A 14,611-nucleotide genomic window follows, 5' to 3' on the forward strand; every position below is an offset into this window, starting at 1 on the left:
ACGTCCATGATGGGTTCAGACGGTCGATTTGAAACTGGTTAAGAAAGAGAGGCTGTTGACAGACTGAAACAGTCAAAGTCTAAAATACCTTGTCATCAAATTCGGTATAATTTTTCCTAGTATGGTATGGACCGGTATAATGAAGCTAAACGTAGCAACCTGGGCCACTTATAGACACCAAACCACACAGTTCTGTTACCTGGAACAGCTGCTGGCGAGCCAGCGGCTGGGCGGTGACCAGCAGGCCCTGGTTATAGCTGGATACTCTGGCTGCTGTCAGGTTCTGGTTGGACAGCTGGATGTTTTTGCCGTGGTTTTCCAGGAACGCCATGACGGTGGGCACCAGCGCACATGGCTCAGTCTCAACCTGTAGGCGACAAGAGGAGACACGAGCCGACTTTCTCTCAGAAAGTTCAATGATGCAGTAAATAACACTTTTTTTTGTTCACAGACAGACTGGTGTGCCTACCTCTCTGACGGGGGTGCAGTCTTCCTCTCCTTCACTGCAGCTGTCTGAGGCAAGCGAGGGCGCCTTCACGCTTTCCATGTCCTCTATCAACGAAGAGCTCACGATGGACACCGCTGTTATCCGCCCATACAGGTCCAAAACTGCATACACATTCTGCAGGGAGCCAAAAAGAGGTGCTGAATGGCAGCGAGAGGCAAAGTGGCTGTGTACGTGTGTGTGTGTGTGTGTGTATGTGTGTGTGTGTGTGTGTGTGTGTGTGTGTGTGTGTGTGTGTGTGTGTGCGCGTGTGTGCGTGTGTGTACCTTGGCTACTGCAGTCGCTGCAGGCCCCATGTCTTCCCCATCAATAAAGATGTGCATGGTGTCGTCACTGCACCTCTTCACACCCACACGGTTCCCAACCTAAGAAACAATCGTGTTCAGGTGAGTACTACAAGCACTGAGAATGGTGAAGAATGCTGATATCAACTACTGGTGATTGATCAAATACCACTTAAGTATATCAAACAAAATGAATAACCTGTTACTAATTTAATTGGGTATAATCGACTTTATCGGGTGACAACAGAATACCCTCTTCTTTAGATCATTGACTGTAAAATAATCCAAGATTCAAATCATTGAACTTGAAGATTGATGGATTAAAGTAAAGCACAAAATAATCCACAGCCTATGTTACCTTAAGGTCAACATTAAATAATGTTTTTGTGTTGCTAAATGACCACATTTCTCCCTGTGACATGTTAAATATGAATGCATTGTTTGTCCTGATCTGTGAGTAATCCTGGCTGCTAGTGCTTCTCCTTATTTGCATAGCAGTTTTAAAAAAAAAAAAAAGAACATTTTACTAATTGTTTTGGATGTTGTTTTAAGGTCAGGGCTTTTAAGCAGCCAGAGAGGTTCAGCCAATGAATCTGAGACAGGAGGAGAGATCCTTGAGGGTTTAAAGGTCTTTGATATGACTTTGCTCACAGAGCAGGGAGTTGCAGCTTACCGTCAGCCGGTCCAGTGAACAGCCGTAGTTCTGGCGTTGCAGCACTCCGTTGCGACGGACCTCAGAGCCGCAGAGCAGCCAGGTGACCTTGGTGCGAAGCTGCGTGAGGGAGGGGGAGAGACCTGACAGCGGGCAGGACGGCAGCTCTGGAGGTGCCAGTGTGGTCAGACCGATATGCAGCGAACCGCACCACTGCTCATCCACTTCATCAATCCTCACCTGCAGAGGACAGAGACAAAACAAGTACCAGTTAGGAGGGGAAAACATAAACATGTCATTTTTATTGAAGAAAATTGTATTTCTAGTATACGCAGATACAAATATTGAAGAGGTTAATGTGCACATCATTTAAAGGTGCCCTGCCACACGTATTTCATTACTTTGTGGTAATGTCTGAAGTTCTACCATGGACCTTGGTTACCTTGTTTCAAGCCATTGTAGCGTGGTATTGAAAGCCTGCAGGCAGACTTGTGCCAGTTCTCTTTAAAGTGGCCATATTATGCTCATTTTCAGGTTAATAACTGTAATGTGAGATTGTATCAGAATAGGTTTACATGGTTTAATTTTCAAAAAACACCATATTTTTGTTGTACTGCACATTGCTGCAGCTCCTCTTTTCACCCTGTGTTCAGGTCTCTGTTTTAGCTACAGAGTGAGACCTCTCAACTTCTGTAACATCTTTGTTGTCAGTTGCACATGCGCAGTAGCTAGGTAAGGATTACATGAGCTAGCTAGCTGTTTCTCCAACTTCGGGCTGTACAAGGCACGATTGACGAATGAGGGCGCACTTCCAACTTTGCGTAGAATACCTGCAGAACAGAATGTAGAATATAGTAAGTAGTTCTATACAATTTATTTTGTAGATTAGAGTGAATTTGTGTGTGTTGTAGCAGTGTTTTGCCATTGAGAACGAGCTAGCATGCTAGCACTAGCATGCTAACGGATAGCCCCCTAGGCCCCTCGTCTCGGCTAGTTAGAAAGCCGTGCAGATTTTGAACAGCTAACCCGAAGACTGAAGGCAGGACACATTCAGAAACCGTATCTCACTCAAAACAGCATGGATGGATTTTTTTCAGAGTTTCTATGTGTGTGGAAGCACAAGAGGCACAAAATAACACCCCAAATCCAAGAAAAAGTGATTTTTTCATAATATGGGCACTTTAATATTCAACGAGCTAAGCTGCTTCACTCTGATTGGCTAACAGCTAGCCAATGAGAGCCTGGCTATCGGCATCCTTTACCCAGCGCAACTGGGCGAGCTCATGAAAAGTAATGAGCTCAGGCAACACCACTTCAGACTGACCAGCTTTTGTAATTGGCCTGATTTCTCCGCTTATTTCTTTTCAGTAGCTAGAGCTGACAGAGGAGGTAGCAGTTCATTTTCACATTCACGACATAACACAAACACATATGGACCTAACATATTTTAAAAAATGCAAGTAAAAACGGTTTTGTGTGGCAGGGCACCTTTAAAAAAAAAACAACATGGTAGGTAGCAGGTTCATTTTCAGAGCATTTCCAGGTAAGCTTACCTCAAACAGCTCGTCCGCTTTGAGTTCCTTCGCACTGAACACGATGCCGTGAGCGTAACCTCCCACTCTGACGCCCTGGCAGCCGTCGCCGAGCAACACCACGTTCTTACCGTGTTTATTGTGGAGCCTATGGGCAACGCCTGCTACTACACACACACACACACACACACACACACACACACGACGAAGAAGAAGAATGGAGATGAGGCTTTGAGGACAATCAATACGTGATGTTTTCTGTCTTTACTCCCTTCTTTTTCCTTTTTATATTTCTTTACCTTTTACCTTTACTATTGAACAAATAAATACAAAACACACCATACGAAAACAATCACAATTATGTTGGTTTCAACCTACAATCAAAAAAAAAAGTATTTTACTAAGCTTTTTACAGACTTTCCATTCAATCCCAAAGCTTGTGTTCTGGAAATGATCAGCCTTTAATTTTCATGCTTTTCAGACGTGAGTAAGGACCCTGATGTGTACCTGGTGAGTGGATGGGAAAGCTCTTCTCAGTGATGTTGCTGGTACAGAGGCTGTTGTCCAGCGGGCCTGAGGAGCTGGTGATGGACACCTGAACACACTGACCATACAGGTCAATCACAGCATACACCTCTACACCAGAGAGAGAGAGAGAGAGAGAGAGAGAGAGAGAGAGAGAGAGAGAGAGAGAGAGAGAGAGAGAGAGAGAGAGAGAGAGAGAGAGAGAGAGAGAGAGAGAGAGAAGCATTGGGTCATCAAATGAAACCTACACTCTTAACTTGAAGACAGCGGTATTTCAACCATATCTGGCTGCAGCAGAGTCCTGATTTAACATTCCTGACGTCCACTGACTACCTGATGGCAGGCCGGTGCAGGCGACTCCTTGATCCACACCATTGATGTAATAATGGAGGTCGCCGCTGGCTGAGCGCATCATGCCAATCCGTGAGCCCGTGGTCAGGGAGTCCAGGTCACAACCGTAGTTGTTGCGCATCGTGTTGCCATCCTGCATGATGGCCGTTCCACTGTGAGAGAAGGAGGAAAACAAATACATGTTTTGAATTAAGGATCTGAACTTCCACAAACGTATTATGTTTTAGTAAGGCTGTCAAACGATTAAAAAAATGTTAAGCACAAACACAAATTGTTAATACTTGATTCAAATTGGAAGGCCTCATTTTAACTTTGGACAACAATCCTTTATGATCCACGTGCCTTTGATAATCTGCCTTATACTGGATGAGAACACATTTGCTTCTTTGTTATTGGACGTTATTTGAAAAGATTATTAAAGATTTTGCTGGGAGAACAACTAAAACACAGCTTTCGAGTCTTCATCTACCTGAGCATCCAAGTGTCATAGTCGATATCAGTCATAGTGTTAGGAAACTCGAGCTCATCTGGCCTGATGGCTGTCACTCCTGGACACAGAGGGGGGAGGAGAAAATCTGTGGTGATTACACATGAAATATATTTAAACAGGAGGTCTAAAATGCCGTCGTAGAGATAAATGTTAGGTTACATACAGTAGATTTTATTCAGTCATGTTTTCTTTTTAACTTATTCACACATAAAGGCAGAGTAGACACAAGAGAAACAACTGACCTGCTTCTATTGAACCCGACCAGCGGTCCACCATCTTCTGAATAATGATTTCAAACAGCTCTCCATCTCGAAGGCACCTACAAGGAGGTAACACGTTAAAATCCTGATGCAGCTCCATCACAACAGATTATCTCAGTGCTGTTTAGTCTTTGCGGTTAGCGCATGCGAGACGAACTGAGAGATGTTTTCAGAACTGTTATGAATTTGTATGTCGGTCAATGTTGTTCATAACTTTGTCTACACGAGATACGATTCGCTAAAAGTTAATCGTCATTCGTTTCATCACCTGTTGGAAATGACAATAGCGTCGTTGAACTCGCTGCGGCAGTTCTGACGCAGGGCGGTGCGCCCCCCGTTGGTGATGACGGCGTTGGTGCCGTGTAGGTGGTGGAAACGCAGGTCGTTGGTTGTGCTGGCCCCTCCGACTGAGCAGGGGCTCCCGGGGGACATGGCTGTGGGACCCTCTGAGCTGTCCTCTGGGAGAGGCAGGAAGTCCACTAACAAAAGGGGAAACAGATAGAAGTTGACATCGTCTAAAGTGGGATCTTGATTAGTTTAGTATCTCAACAGTTCAAAATGGAGCCCCGTTTGTCTTCCTCCCTCTCTCACCCATGTCGTCCATGATGGTGGCCTGAGCAGCCTGGCCATAGAGGTCGACCACGGCATAGACACTGGGAGGGATGTTCCAGGCCGCCGGGCCCTGAGCCACGCCGTTTACAAAGAAGTGGAGGCTGCCGTCTTCTTTCCGCACTACGCCTACTGTGTCACCTGCCTGCAAGAGGGGAAAAAATGGAAAAAAGGGTTAATCAACATGCAAAAGGAAAAAGTCGGGAGTGTTGTGTTGTGGGAGGAGGAAGGAGGAAAGAGGGTGATGGGTATATAAAAGCAGGGAGTGACTGTCAGCTGAGTAATACAAATAAAAATGTCACTCACCTTGAGCCGGTCCAGGTTGTGTCCGTACTCATCCAGTATTGTTGTTCCGTTGTGCATTACGCCATTCCCCGTCATCATCCACGTCCCTGGAAAACAATAACACAGTTGTGGGATCTCTGTTTGAAAGGTATCTCATAAACTCCTCCACACTTACAGTGACCTTTATGTCATGCAACTTTTATCAGGAATCTCAGAAAAGACTGAGGCAGAAAAGAAGACCCACTTTTACAATGCAGATTGTGTTTTACCTGAGCGCAGGTTGGTCATGGTGGAGGGCAGCTGCAGGTATGCAGGGTTGTGCGTTGTGACACCGATTTCGATGGAACCCGCCCACTTGTCCACCATCTTGTCGATGCGAACCTGGAACACCTCGTTGGAGCGCAGCGGCCGGCTGCTCAGGACCACGCCGTGGTTGAAGTCATCAGTCGCACTGTGAAAGCAGTGTTGTTAACTTCTGAGTATATCACTCTGTTTACGTTTAAAGTGCTCTATTTAGAGGATTTCTATATATCCTCCATTGCAAACTTTGGTATTTTTTTTACAGTTATATATACTTGTAAAAAAAAAAAAATAACCTCAGAATTAGATCATATAACTCTAAAAACTGAACATTTCTTTCATTTTGAAGTATTTACCAAAACCTTTCGAGACTCACTGTGGCCGCAGCGCCGTCCTGCCTTCACTGATGATGGCGGCCTTCTGGCCACAGTTGGCGTGAAAGAGCAGTCGGTCGGGCCCCTCCGAGTCTGGAGTGAGGGAAAGAGCTGGCCTGGGCCGGCCGACATCAGGCGATAGAGCCCTCATGATGGCGTTGTTGCGTCTGAGGCGGTCACTGTGGTTGTGGTTGTGGACTATGGTGACTTTGACTGCCATGCCGTAGAGGTCGACCACACCGTAGACCACGCCGGGGGTCTGGGCTGCTGCAACACCTTGGAAAGACACAGAGTGGTTAGAAGTGGAAACCAAGTTGCTTTAATAACACTTGCTCACCAGCCAACAGTCTCAGTTACACTATTTCTTATGTCTCAAACTGCTTTAGCCTCACCTTGGTCGATGCCATTGATGTAGAAATGGAGCGCTCCGCTGGCTTTGCGCATCAACCCTATGAGGTCTCCCTCCTAAACGTGGATGAGAGTAATTGATGGAGATTATAAAAACCAGTGGTGGAATGTAACTAAGTACATTTACTCAAGTACTATCTCTAAGTACAAAACGGAGGTACTTATACTTTACTTGAGACCGAGAGAAATATTGTACTTTTCACTCCACTACATTAATCTGACAGCTTTAGTTAGCTTACAAATTAAGATTTTTGCACAAAAAACACATGTAGTTTATAAAATACAATGATTTATTATAAATTAAACTACCCAACAATATACAGGCCTACAAGTACAGCTGAAATGATTAGCTGATTAAACATTTAGTTGATCCACGGAACTGTTTTGATCCGTTCCAGATTCTAAATTGTAAGGAGTTTTCTGCATTGAGTACTTTTACTTTTATACTTTAAGTATATTTTCCTGATGATACTTACATACTTTTACTTAAGCAACATTTTCAATGCAGAACTTTTACTTGTAACTGAGTATTTTTACAGTGTGGTATTAGTACTTTTACATAAGTAAAGGATCAGGATGAAAAAACAGACGCACTAGCACGGTAGGTGGCAAAACAAAATGTGTGTCTGCATCACCACAAACCTGAAGTTCATCGAGGCTGAATTCACAGTATTCCCTGCGGGTTCCTTTCCCGTTGGTCAGTATCCCACAGCCACTCATCATGATTGTACCTAATCCAAGCAGCCAGGAGAATGTCAGTAATTTCCCAATGAACAACTGTTTTGTTTAATACAGTTTGTTATGCTATGTGTCTATTTGTGTGTGTGTGTGTGTGTGTGTGTGTGTGTGTGTGTGTGTGTGTGTGTGTGTGTGTGTGTGTGTGTGTGTGTGTGTGTTACCTGAGCGCAGATTGGTCATAGTTGCAGGATAGTCCAGGTTGTTGGGATTGTGTGTGGTCACACCAATCTCTATTGAGCCTGACCACTTGTCAACCAGCTTATCAATGCGGATCTGAAAATAGAACAGAAATACATTTAAACTTTTCTAGTACAGACAAAATTCTCATTATTCATCAGCTAAAATGAAGAGATCTTCCCTATTCTGCCTTAAGCCAAGTGATGGATAGCACCAGACCTCCAGGCATGAAAGTGAACATCTGGAGTTGATGCGACTAAAATGGAAAAATACACTGTTCACTGTATTTTACTCTATATTTTTCAGCACATTTTAGAAACACCATAAATAAATAATATAAAAACAATATTCCTGACTTCCTTATAAGGTGAATAGGCTTGAATCCTTTCCAGGTAATGACTTTTTGATTCTTTGTCTGTGCCTGCTTAGCCATCATGTTGACATGCAACTCGCCTCAAAAATAAATACTTTTTAATAATCTTCTAGTGGGGCTAAAACAGCTGTAAATCAGTTAGTCAACGAAAGAAATATTATTACAATTTTGACATTTAGGTAATTTATCACATAGAAATGCTAAATATTTGCTGGTTCCACCTGCTCAAATGTGAGAAAATGCTACTTAACTTTGTTTTTATGGCTTTAGGAAATTGAACATCTTTGAGGTTTGAGCTGTTGATGCCACAAAACAATAAATATAAAGATGTCACCTTCATCACCAATTAATCAAAAACTGACGAATAATTGATAAAGAATCATTATTTGCGGCCCTACTTCTTGATCTCAAATTTGTTGTCAAATTATTAATATCAACGTTATTGGGGAGATATAGAATACTGTGATATTTGTTTCAGTATCACCTGGACCAGGGCACCTGCCCAGCACTCTGACATCGCTCCATTTGTGCATGTATAGGACCTGAGCATGTGTGTGTATTTCAGGCCTGTGTGTAGTGTATTTTAACAAACAGTGTGTAAATTAAATTATTACAATGACACATCAGTCACTCTTTAGCTGTCACTACAGTATTCATGTATGAACAAACATCGTAGCAATGTGATTGTTAACACCTCAAACATCTCGTTGTGTCGGAGCGGCCGGTTGGTCATCACCACGCCGTTATTGAACTCGTCCAGCGGTCTCCTCCGCTCCGCTGTCTTGTTGTTGTTGCTCAGTTTGATCAGTGTGCCACATTTCTCGTGGAAGAGCAGCGCGTCGTTGGTGGTCATCGCACCCGTCACAGCCGCCAGCCCCAACCCTCCGTTACCAGCTGGGCTGTTGTTCGTGTTTCCACCTTCTCCAGCACTTCCGCCTGTTGTCCCTGTTCCACTGTCGCTGTTGACTGCACCTCCTCCACTGCTGCTCCCCCTGTCATTTCTGGAAGAGGAGTCAGATCCTGAATTTCCGCCGCCGCCGCCGCCGCCTCCTCCTCCTGCTACTCCTCCTCCGCCGCCACCACCATCTTCCCCTCCCCCCTCATCCTCAGAGCGATAAAAAGATACTATTGCTTTGTTGAACACGTCAAAGAGCTGGTGCTCTGTTAGAACTGTAGAGAGAGAGGAAGATGAGGTTGTCAATACTGGTCATGTTGCACAACGTCCATCAACTGCTCTGAGGAGGATTTTCTTACCCGTGTCCGGCTGCAGGTTGTTGGGGAACTTGTCTGGTCTGCTGCAGCTAAGCTCAGGCACTGACCGGGCAAAGAGTGAAAGGGATACGGGTGAATACAATAAATCCCAGAATATAGGTTGTAAAAAAGAACCATATTGATAAAAAGGTCCCCATACCTTCATTTCCATTCATCATTCCATTCATTGCTGCCACATTCATCAGTGCCGTGATCCCCGCATCCTCCCGACCCCCACACACCACCACCTCTTCCTCTTCCTCCTCCTCCTCCTCTTCCTCCTCCTCATCATCATCATCCACCTCCTCGGCCCGCCCTATTGTCTCTTTCTCCGTAGAGGGCGGTGGTGGCTCACAGCTCACCACCGTCACTTGTGTGCACTTGCCGTACAGGTCCACCACTGCCCAGAGCTTGGGCGGCAAGCCGCTTGCGGCCGAACCGCAGTCCTGGCCATTTACCCAGAGGTGCAGCTCCCCGCGGGAGCTGCGCTGAATGCCCACTCGGTCGCCCTCGGCTAGCTGGTCGAGGTCGCGCCCGTACTCCTCCAGGACCGAGCGCCCGTCACGTAGTACCGAGCAGCCTGACACGATCCAGGAGCCGCCCTTAAGGCCTGTGGCGCTACTGGGGAAGTCCAGCGCGGCGGGGTCCAGTGCCGTCACACCAATCTCAATGGAACCGCTCCACGAGTTCACCTGAGGAGAAATAGGGGAAAGGGTTAATGAATATAAGTCACAAATAATGACACATCATTGCCTTCAGAAGTTACCAAAACCTAATGTTAAGCCCTGCATTTGCCGAAACACTCAAAGTTTTTACTGATATAAAATTAATTTTATAAAGACATGAAATTTAGAGACAGTGGCAAATACAATAAGTTGTAACAAAACAGTTGACAGCAGCTGTCACTCTGATCACTAAAAGATATCCAAGCTGTGATGTTAAAAGCACTGTGCTAAAAACTGCAGGTAAATATCTACGTGTGCCTTGTTCCAATGATCCATCGTTATTTTTAGTCGTTCTGTCAGTGAAGAACGCAGCTCAGGAAGAGCTTCTTTGAAAACAAAGCAGGACAGTTGAAACACACAGTGACACAAAAAAAACCAAAGCTACGTGATAGCAACATGTAATGGCAATGACTGCATCTCTAGCAGTATGGAAGAATCACCATTATTAACTTGCAATGTCATGTGGCAAATAAATTCACCCAGGGTCAAACTAATTCATCTCTCAGTACGCCTGCACCTAACTTCAAAAATTAGATGTTCAACACATATTATGCATAAAAGGTAGAGGACTGCACATTCAGTACTATATTTAGACCAGGTGCAGGAGAGCATATTAAAGAACAAAATGGAGAGTATGCAACACTTGAGGTCATTTGCAAGTGTTGTACATCTTTTGTTTATTCAGTTGACCATGAAAACTGTAATCAGTGTGTAAAGTGTGTCATTAAACCTGTGCACACAAAGCATACAATATATAAGCAAGCAAGCTTCACCTCCATTAACTTGACTTCCAAATAATTCAAGACATGAAAACACGAAATAAATGATTCACTGCAAAACTCCTTTCGTCTTTGCACGACATTGGAATCATGTTGCTTAACACGCAGCCCGAGATATCCATTTCTTCAGCTCACATTAATGTGATACTTTATTGATCTCCGGTGCTGAATTCTATTTTTTGTGCGTTTTGCCTCCGTGGTGTGTATGAGATGTGGAGTGCAGTGTCAGCTATAGAGCAGCAGAGTCAGTGCAGCTGGTGGAGATTCACTTAGAGACATTTTAGCCCAGCAGATGCTTGCCGACAAAGGCAAAAAGGGGCATGAACCCACGTCATCCCACTAAGGAGTGATCTCCTGGCTCGCTGCACTCCACCTGCTGCCCCCCTGGAGAGTGACATCCAACAAAAAGCCATGCAGTTTGTTCCTCAAGAAAGGAGAATGAAGTCAAAAATGTAAGATCAATCTTCAGCCACTCTTCTCTTCCCTGTTTCCCCTGGTACTCTGCAGGACTCCAGTTGGAGTTGGCAGAAATCCACCCTGATGAAGTGACCTTGAACATAACATTGAAGCCCTACCAGCTCCTGGGATGTTTGTTTCTGCAGCTCACCTCTGTGCCGAGCAAAAAACAAAAATAAAAGAAATTTCCTCTGAGAAAAAAATCATTTTTTAAAATATTGTTCTGTTTGCCTCCTCTCCTACGTCTGCTCCCATGGGGTCCTCCTCAGCTCTGTGGCAGGTGCTATGTAAGGCAGTGTGCTACGAAGCCCAGCTATCTAGGTTAACAAATTTAGTAGTAACTCAGCCTGACCGGGTCTGTGTGGAGGAGACAGACATCTCCTTCCTTTACTCATTCACTTATGTAACAGCAGCCAGTGGGGGGGTCTCTCTCTCTCTCTCTCTCTCTCTCTCTCTCTCTCTCTCATGAACACTGGACATCTTTTGAAAATAATGAAAAATTAATTGCATCAAAAGCAGAGCCTGATAAACAAGAAAAGCTTCTCATCTTACAGATCCTACACATGCAGCGAGACAGAATGTTAACAGCTGAACTCTGTATAGGGGAGAAGTGAACAAAATGATCACATTAATAAGATACATTTTGGAATAAGTTAACATTCAAACAACCAGGTTTTACTACCACAAATGTTGTATTACAAATGTTGATGTGATTTTGAGAAAAGAAAGTTGATATTTATATATTTATGTCTTTTTACAAATATAAAAAAACAAGTTAGACTTTAAAAAAACAGTTAATTTACTGATACTTTTTTTTTTATTCTTTTGCCAATTATCCAATTGGCAAAAGAATAAAAGTATCAGTTCAACGTTATTGGGGAGATATCACCAATATCACTAATTTTATTAGTAGAAGTAATATGTTCCTAGACTATACTAGGGCTGGACGATATGACGATATATATCATCAAACGATTTAAAAATATATTGTAAGATTTTTTTCTACATCGTTTCTATCGCAATGTCTGGGGGGAAAAACAGCGGCCGCACTGTGCTACAGCAATGTCAAGGACTTAATTCACACAGGAGCATACCAAAATAGGCTTTACCATGTGCAAAAAAAATGTATTATTTTCATTATTGATCTATCTGCCAAATTTTTCTCAATTAATCATTTTAGCTTTAATTACCTGTGACTAATATCATGCAGCAGGCTACAGTATGGTATCTTCAATTTAAAATCAACTCCTCGCTACTACAATGCTACTACTACTACTATGTGATATTCCTCTAGATCACTTTGTGAATCACACAGCTTTAAATACAAACCCTAAACCATTTGACAGTATCCTACGCTGGGCAAACCACCACTGTAGCTCAGTAGACAGGATGGGCAGGATGGGTCATGCCAATCTGGGTGCCCTGTGATGGAAAAGTATTGATTTTCAGACATGCATTTCATGACAGAGCATGAGGCTGTTTATGAGAGCCCTTATCAGGCTGAGAGCACCATAAGTGATGAATAATCATTTACATACAGTAGGTGCTGTTAAACTTTACTGGCTCTGGTGAAAGAATTGAATTTGTTCTTCATACTATACAGCGGAGTTGGAGATTGTATAGAAACATGAGTTCTAATCATTCCCATAGCTTCTGCTCATGTGAAAAGATTAACATATATTTAGGGGAATGTGTAACTTTAAGATCATTTTTAGGTTATGTGATCTTTAGGAACAGCAAGTTATTGTATCTTGGTCTGATAACAAAATAAGACGTATTAAGAGTGACACGGTTGTATCTTGGTAACATTTTACTGGTTGTCTGCAAAAATGCAATCAATAAACTGGTATAAAACGGAACCTCTAAAACAATGGATGTGCGTAGTAAAGTAGTATCTGTAATGGAAAATCTGACATTTTCACTGAGGAATAAAAGGGAGACATTTCCCAGAAATTGGGAGATATGGATCACTTTCTCTCGAACCAACAAGGACACAATCATATTTATATCTGGATAAATTGAATGACAATGTGGACATGAAGAAAGTAGAGCAACAACTCCACTTAGTTCCCATACTTTGCTGATGTTTTTTGTAAAATATCTTTAAATTGTAAGGAATAATAAGTGACAGGTAAAATGAGAGCAAATGTCCCAGCAATAAGAGAGGAATAATGTATGTTTACAGACCAGTAACTAATGACTTATACCTTTTAGTGGTCAAACTCCTCATGTATTACACCGGCTGCTTGATCAGTGCTGGTTAAGGTCTGAATATGCTTTGTTTGGATCAAGATGTGTGTAAATAGTAACATGCAACTGTGAATATTATTAATGACACTGGTAACTGATAGCTGAGACTAATTGTACGCATTTGTGCCTATTAAGGTTCACAAATAGCCTTTGAGTAAATAGAATAGCCCAACCTGGTATGAGCACTGCAGTATTATTAGAGACAGACTGTCAGACAGGCTGACAGGCACCTACGACTGTCATCGACTTCTTCAAAACAAAACAGAGCTACGTTAATAAGCTTAGTTGAGCTTCTGTAGTGCAATAACCAACAGCAAGTCCTTGTCAACACACGACAGAACCCCAATAGCACCTTCCAAAAAAGCTAGCTCCCTAGCCTGAGCTCACGCTGCTTGCTGCTGCTAGCGGCTCGTTAGCATGGCTAACTCACGGTACCAAAAGCAACGCAAGCGGTTCGTCGCTAGCTAAGTGTCTGTTTAACAAATCCATACACAACAATGAATGTATTAAGTCCATCCATCCCTGCTAAATCTCTGACAGTGTCTGTAATGCGCCACTGAACAATCGCAACAACCGTGGTCGCTGTCAAGCAGTGCGAACCACCTTGGGTAGGAAAAGCCCCTCACTGCGGACAGAGACAGCCCCCCGGGCCGTCCCTCAAGCGCTGCTCCCGCATTCACGCTGCTCTCATCCCCGCTCAGGAGAAGCAGCAGCGGCGGGCCTGTTGTTGTTTACCTTCTTGTCAATACGGACGGTGAAGACGTCCCGGTCCCTCAGCGGCTCCTTACTAAGCACCAGGCCATGGTTGAACTCCTGGACTGGCTGGTTGCGCCGGGCGGTTCGGTTCGAGTTGGACAGGCCGATCAGCTTTCCGCTCCGCGGATGCAGCTCCGCCGCCATCTTCAGTGGGCGGCCAGTATTCACGACAGTCGGGGTTTGCGACAGTAGCTAACGTTATGGCAGCCGGTAGACTGCTAGACTACTGCAATCGATACGACTGAACTGCACCGCACCCATTTCTGTAATACATAAAATGACTCAATGCAACATTATTTTAAGATTGACACTTGTTTATAAATGATAGGATTGTTTTAATTATAATTCTAAAAACTAAATTCAACAAAGCTATATAAATTGAAGCCTTCATATTTTATTTTAGGCAATATATCTGGCTAAATCGGTGTTTTTTGTTTTAATTTTTGTTGAGTCTACATATCACTGAATGTGAGGTCTATTAAACATAAATACTTTGGATTTTATTGGGTGGAACATTTTATTCATAGATGT

At 43.5% G+C, this 14,611-nt stretch overlaps 1 protein-coding gene across 3 annotated transcripts in view; it reads right to left on the reverse strand.

Moving 5' to 3' along the window:
• neurl4 (neuralized E3 ubiquitin protein ligase 4) overlaps nucleotides 1-14,296 on the reverse strand; it is a 22,073-nt gene extending 7,777 nt beyond the window's left edge. The window contains exons 1-22 of one of the 3 annotated variants that reach the window (XM_031298364.2): nucleotides 14,060-14,296; nucleotides 9,275-9,806; nucleotides 9,118-9,177; nucleotides 8,558-9,033; nucleotides 7,475-7,586; nucleotides 7,218-7,306; nucleotides 6,560-6,632; nucleotides 6,170-6,443; nucleotides 5,763-5,944; nucleotides 5,515-5,600; nucleotides 5,191-5,353; nucleotides 4,868-5,078; nucleotides 4,582-4,658; nucleotides 4,319-4,397; nucleotides 3,832-4,001; nucleotides 3,481-3,609; nucleotides 2,995-3,140; nucleotides 1,463-1,681; nucleotides 772-870; nucleotides 470-622; nucleotides 200-367; nucleotides 1-34 (exon numbers count right to left, since the gene is read on the reverse strand). The exon at nucleotides 1-34 is cut by the window's left edge and continues 125 nt beyond it. In XM_031298364.2, the coding sequence (XP_031154224.1) occupies nucleotides 1-34; nucleotides 200-367; nucleotides 470-622; nucleotides 772-870; nucleotides 1,463-1,681; nucleotides 2,995-3,140; nucleotides 3,481-3,609; nucleotides 3,832-4,001; nucleotides 4,319-4,397; nucleotides 4,582-4,658; nucleotides 4,868-5,078; nucleotides 5,191-5,353; nucleotides 5,515-5,600; nucleotides 5,763-5,944; nucleotides 6,170-6,443; nucleotides 6,560-6,632; nucleotides 7,218-7,306; nucleotides 7,475-7,586; nucleotides 8,558-9,033; nucleotides 9,118-9,177; nucleotides 9,275-9,806; nucleotides 14,060-14,224 (3,697 nt within the window). In that variant the 5' untranslated portion in view covers nucleotides 14,225-14,296. Of the gene's footprint in view, nucleotides 35-199; nucleotides 368-469; nucleotides 623-771; nucleotides 871-1,462; nucleotides 1,682-2,994; nucleotides 3,141-3,480; nucleotides 3,610-3,831; nucleotides 4,002-4,318; nucleotides 4,425-4,581; nucleotides 4,659-4,867; nucleotides 5,079-5,190; nucleotides 5,354-5,514; nucleotides 5,601-5,762; nucleotides 5,945-6,169; nucleotides 6,444-6,559; nucleotides 6,633-7,217; nucleotides 7,307-7,474; nucleotides 7,587-8,557; nucleotides 9,034-9,117; nucleotides 9,178-9,274; nucleotides 9,807-14,059 lie in introns of all 3 variants that reach the window. The other 2 variants (XM_031298362.2, XM_031298363.2) reach the window with 2 other exon arrangements.
• Nucleotides 14,297-14,611: the final 315 nt, after the last annotated feature.

Source organism: Sander lucioperca, chromosome 17 (assembly GCF_008315115.2).
Source record: "Sander lucioperca isolate FBNREF2018 chromosome 17, SLUC_FBN_1.2, whole genome shotgun sequence".
Classification (NCBI taxonomy): Eukaryota; Metazoa; Chordata; class Actinopteri; order Perciformes; family Percidae; genus Sander; species Sander lucioperca.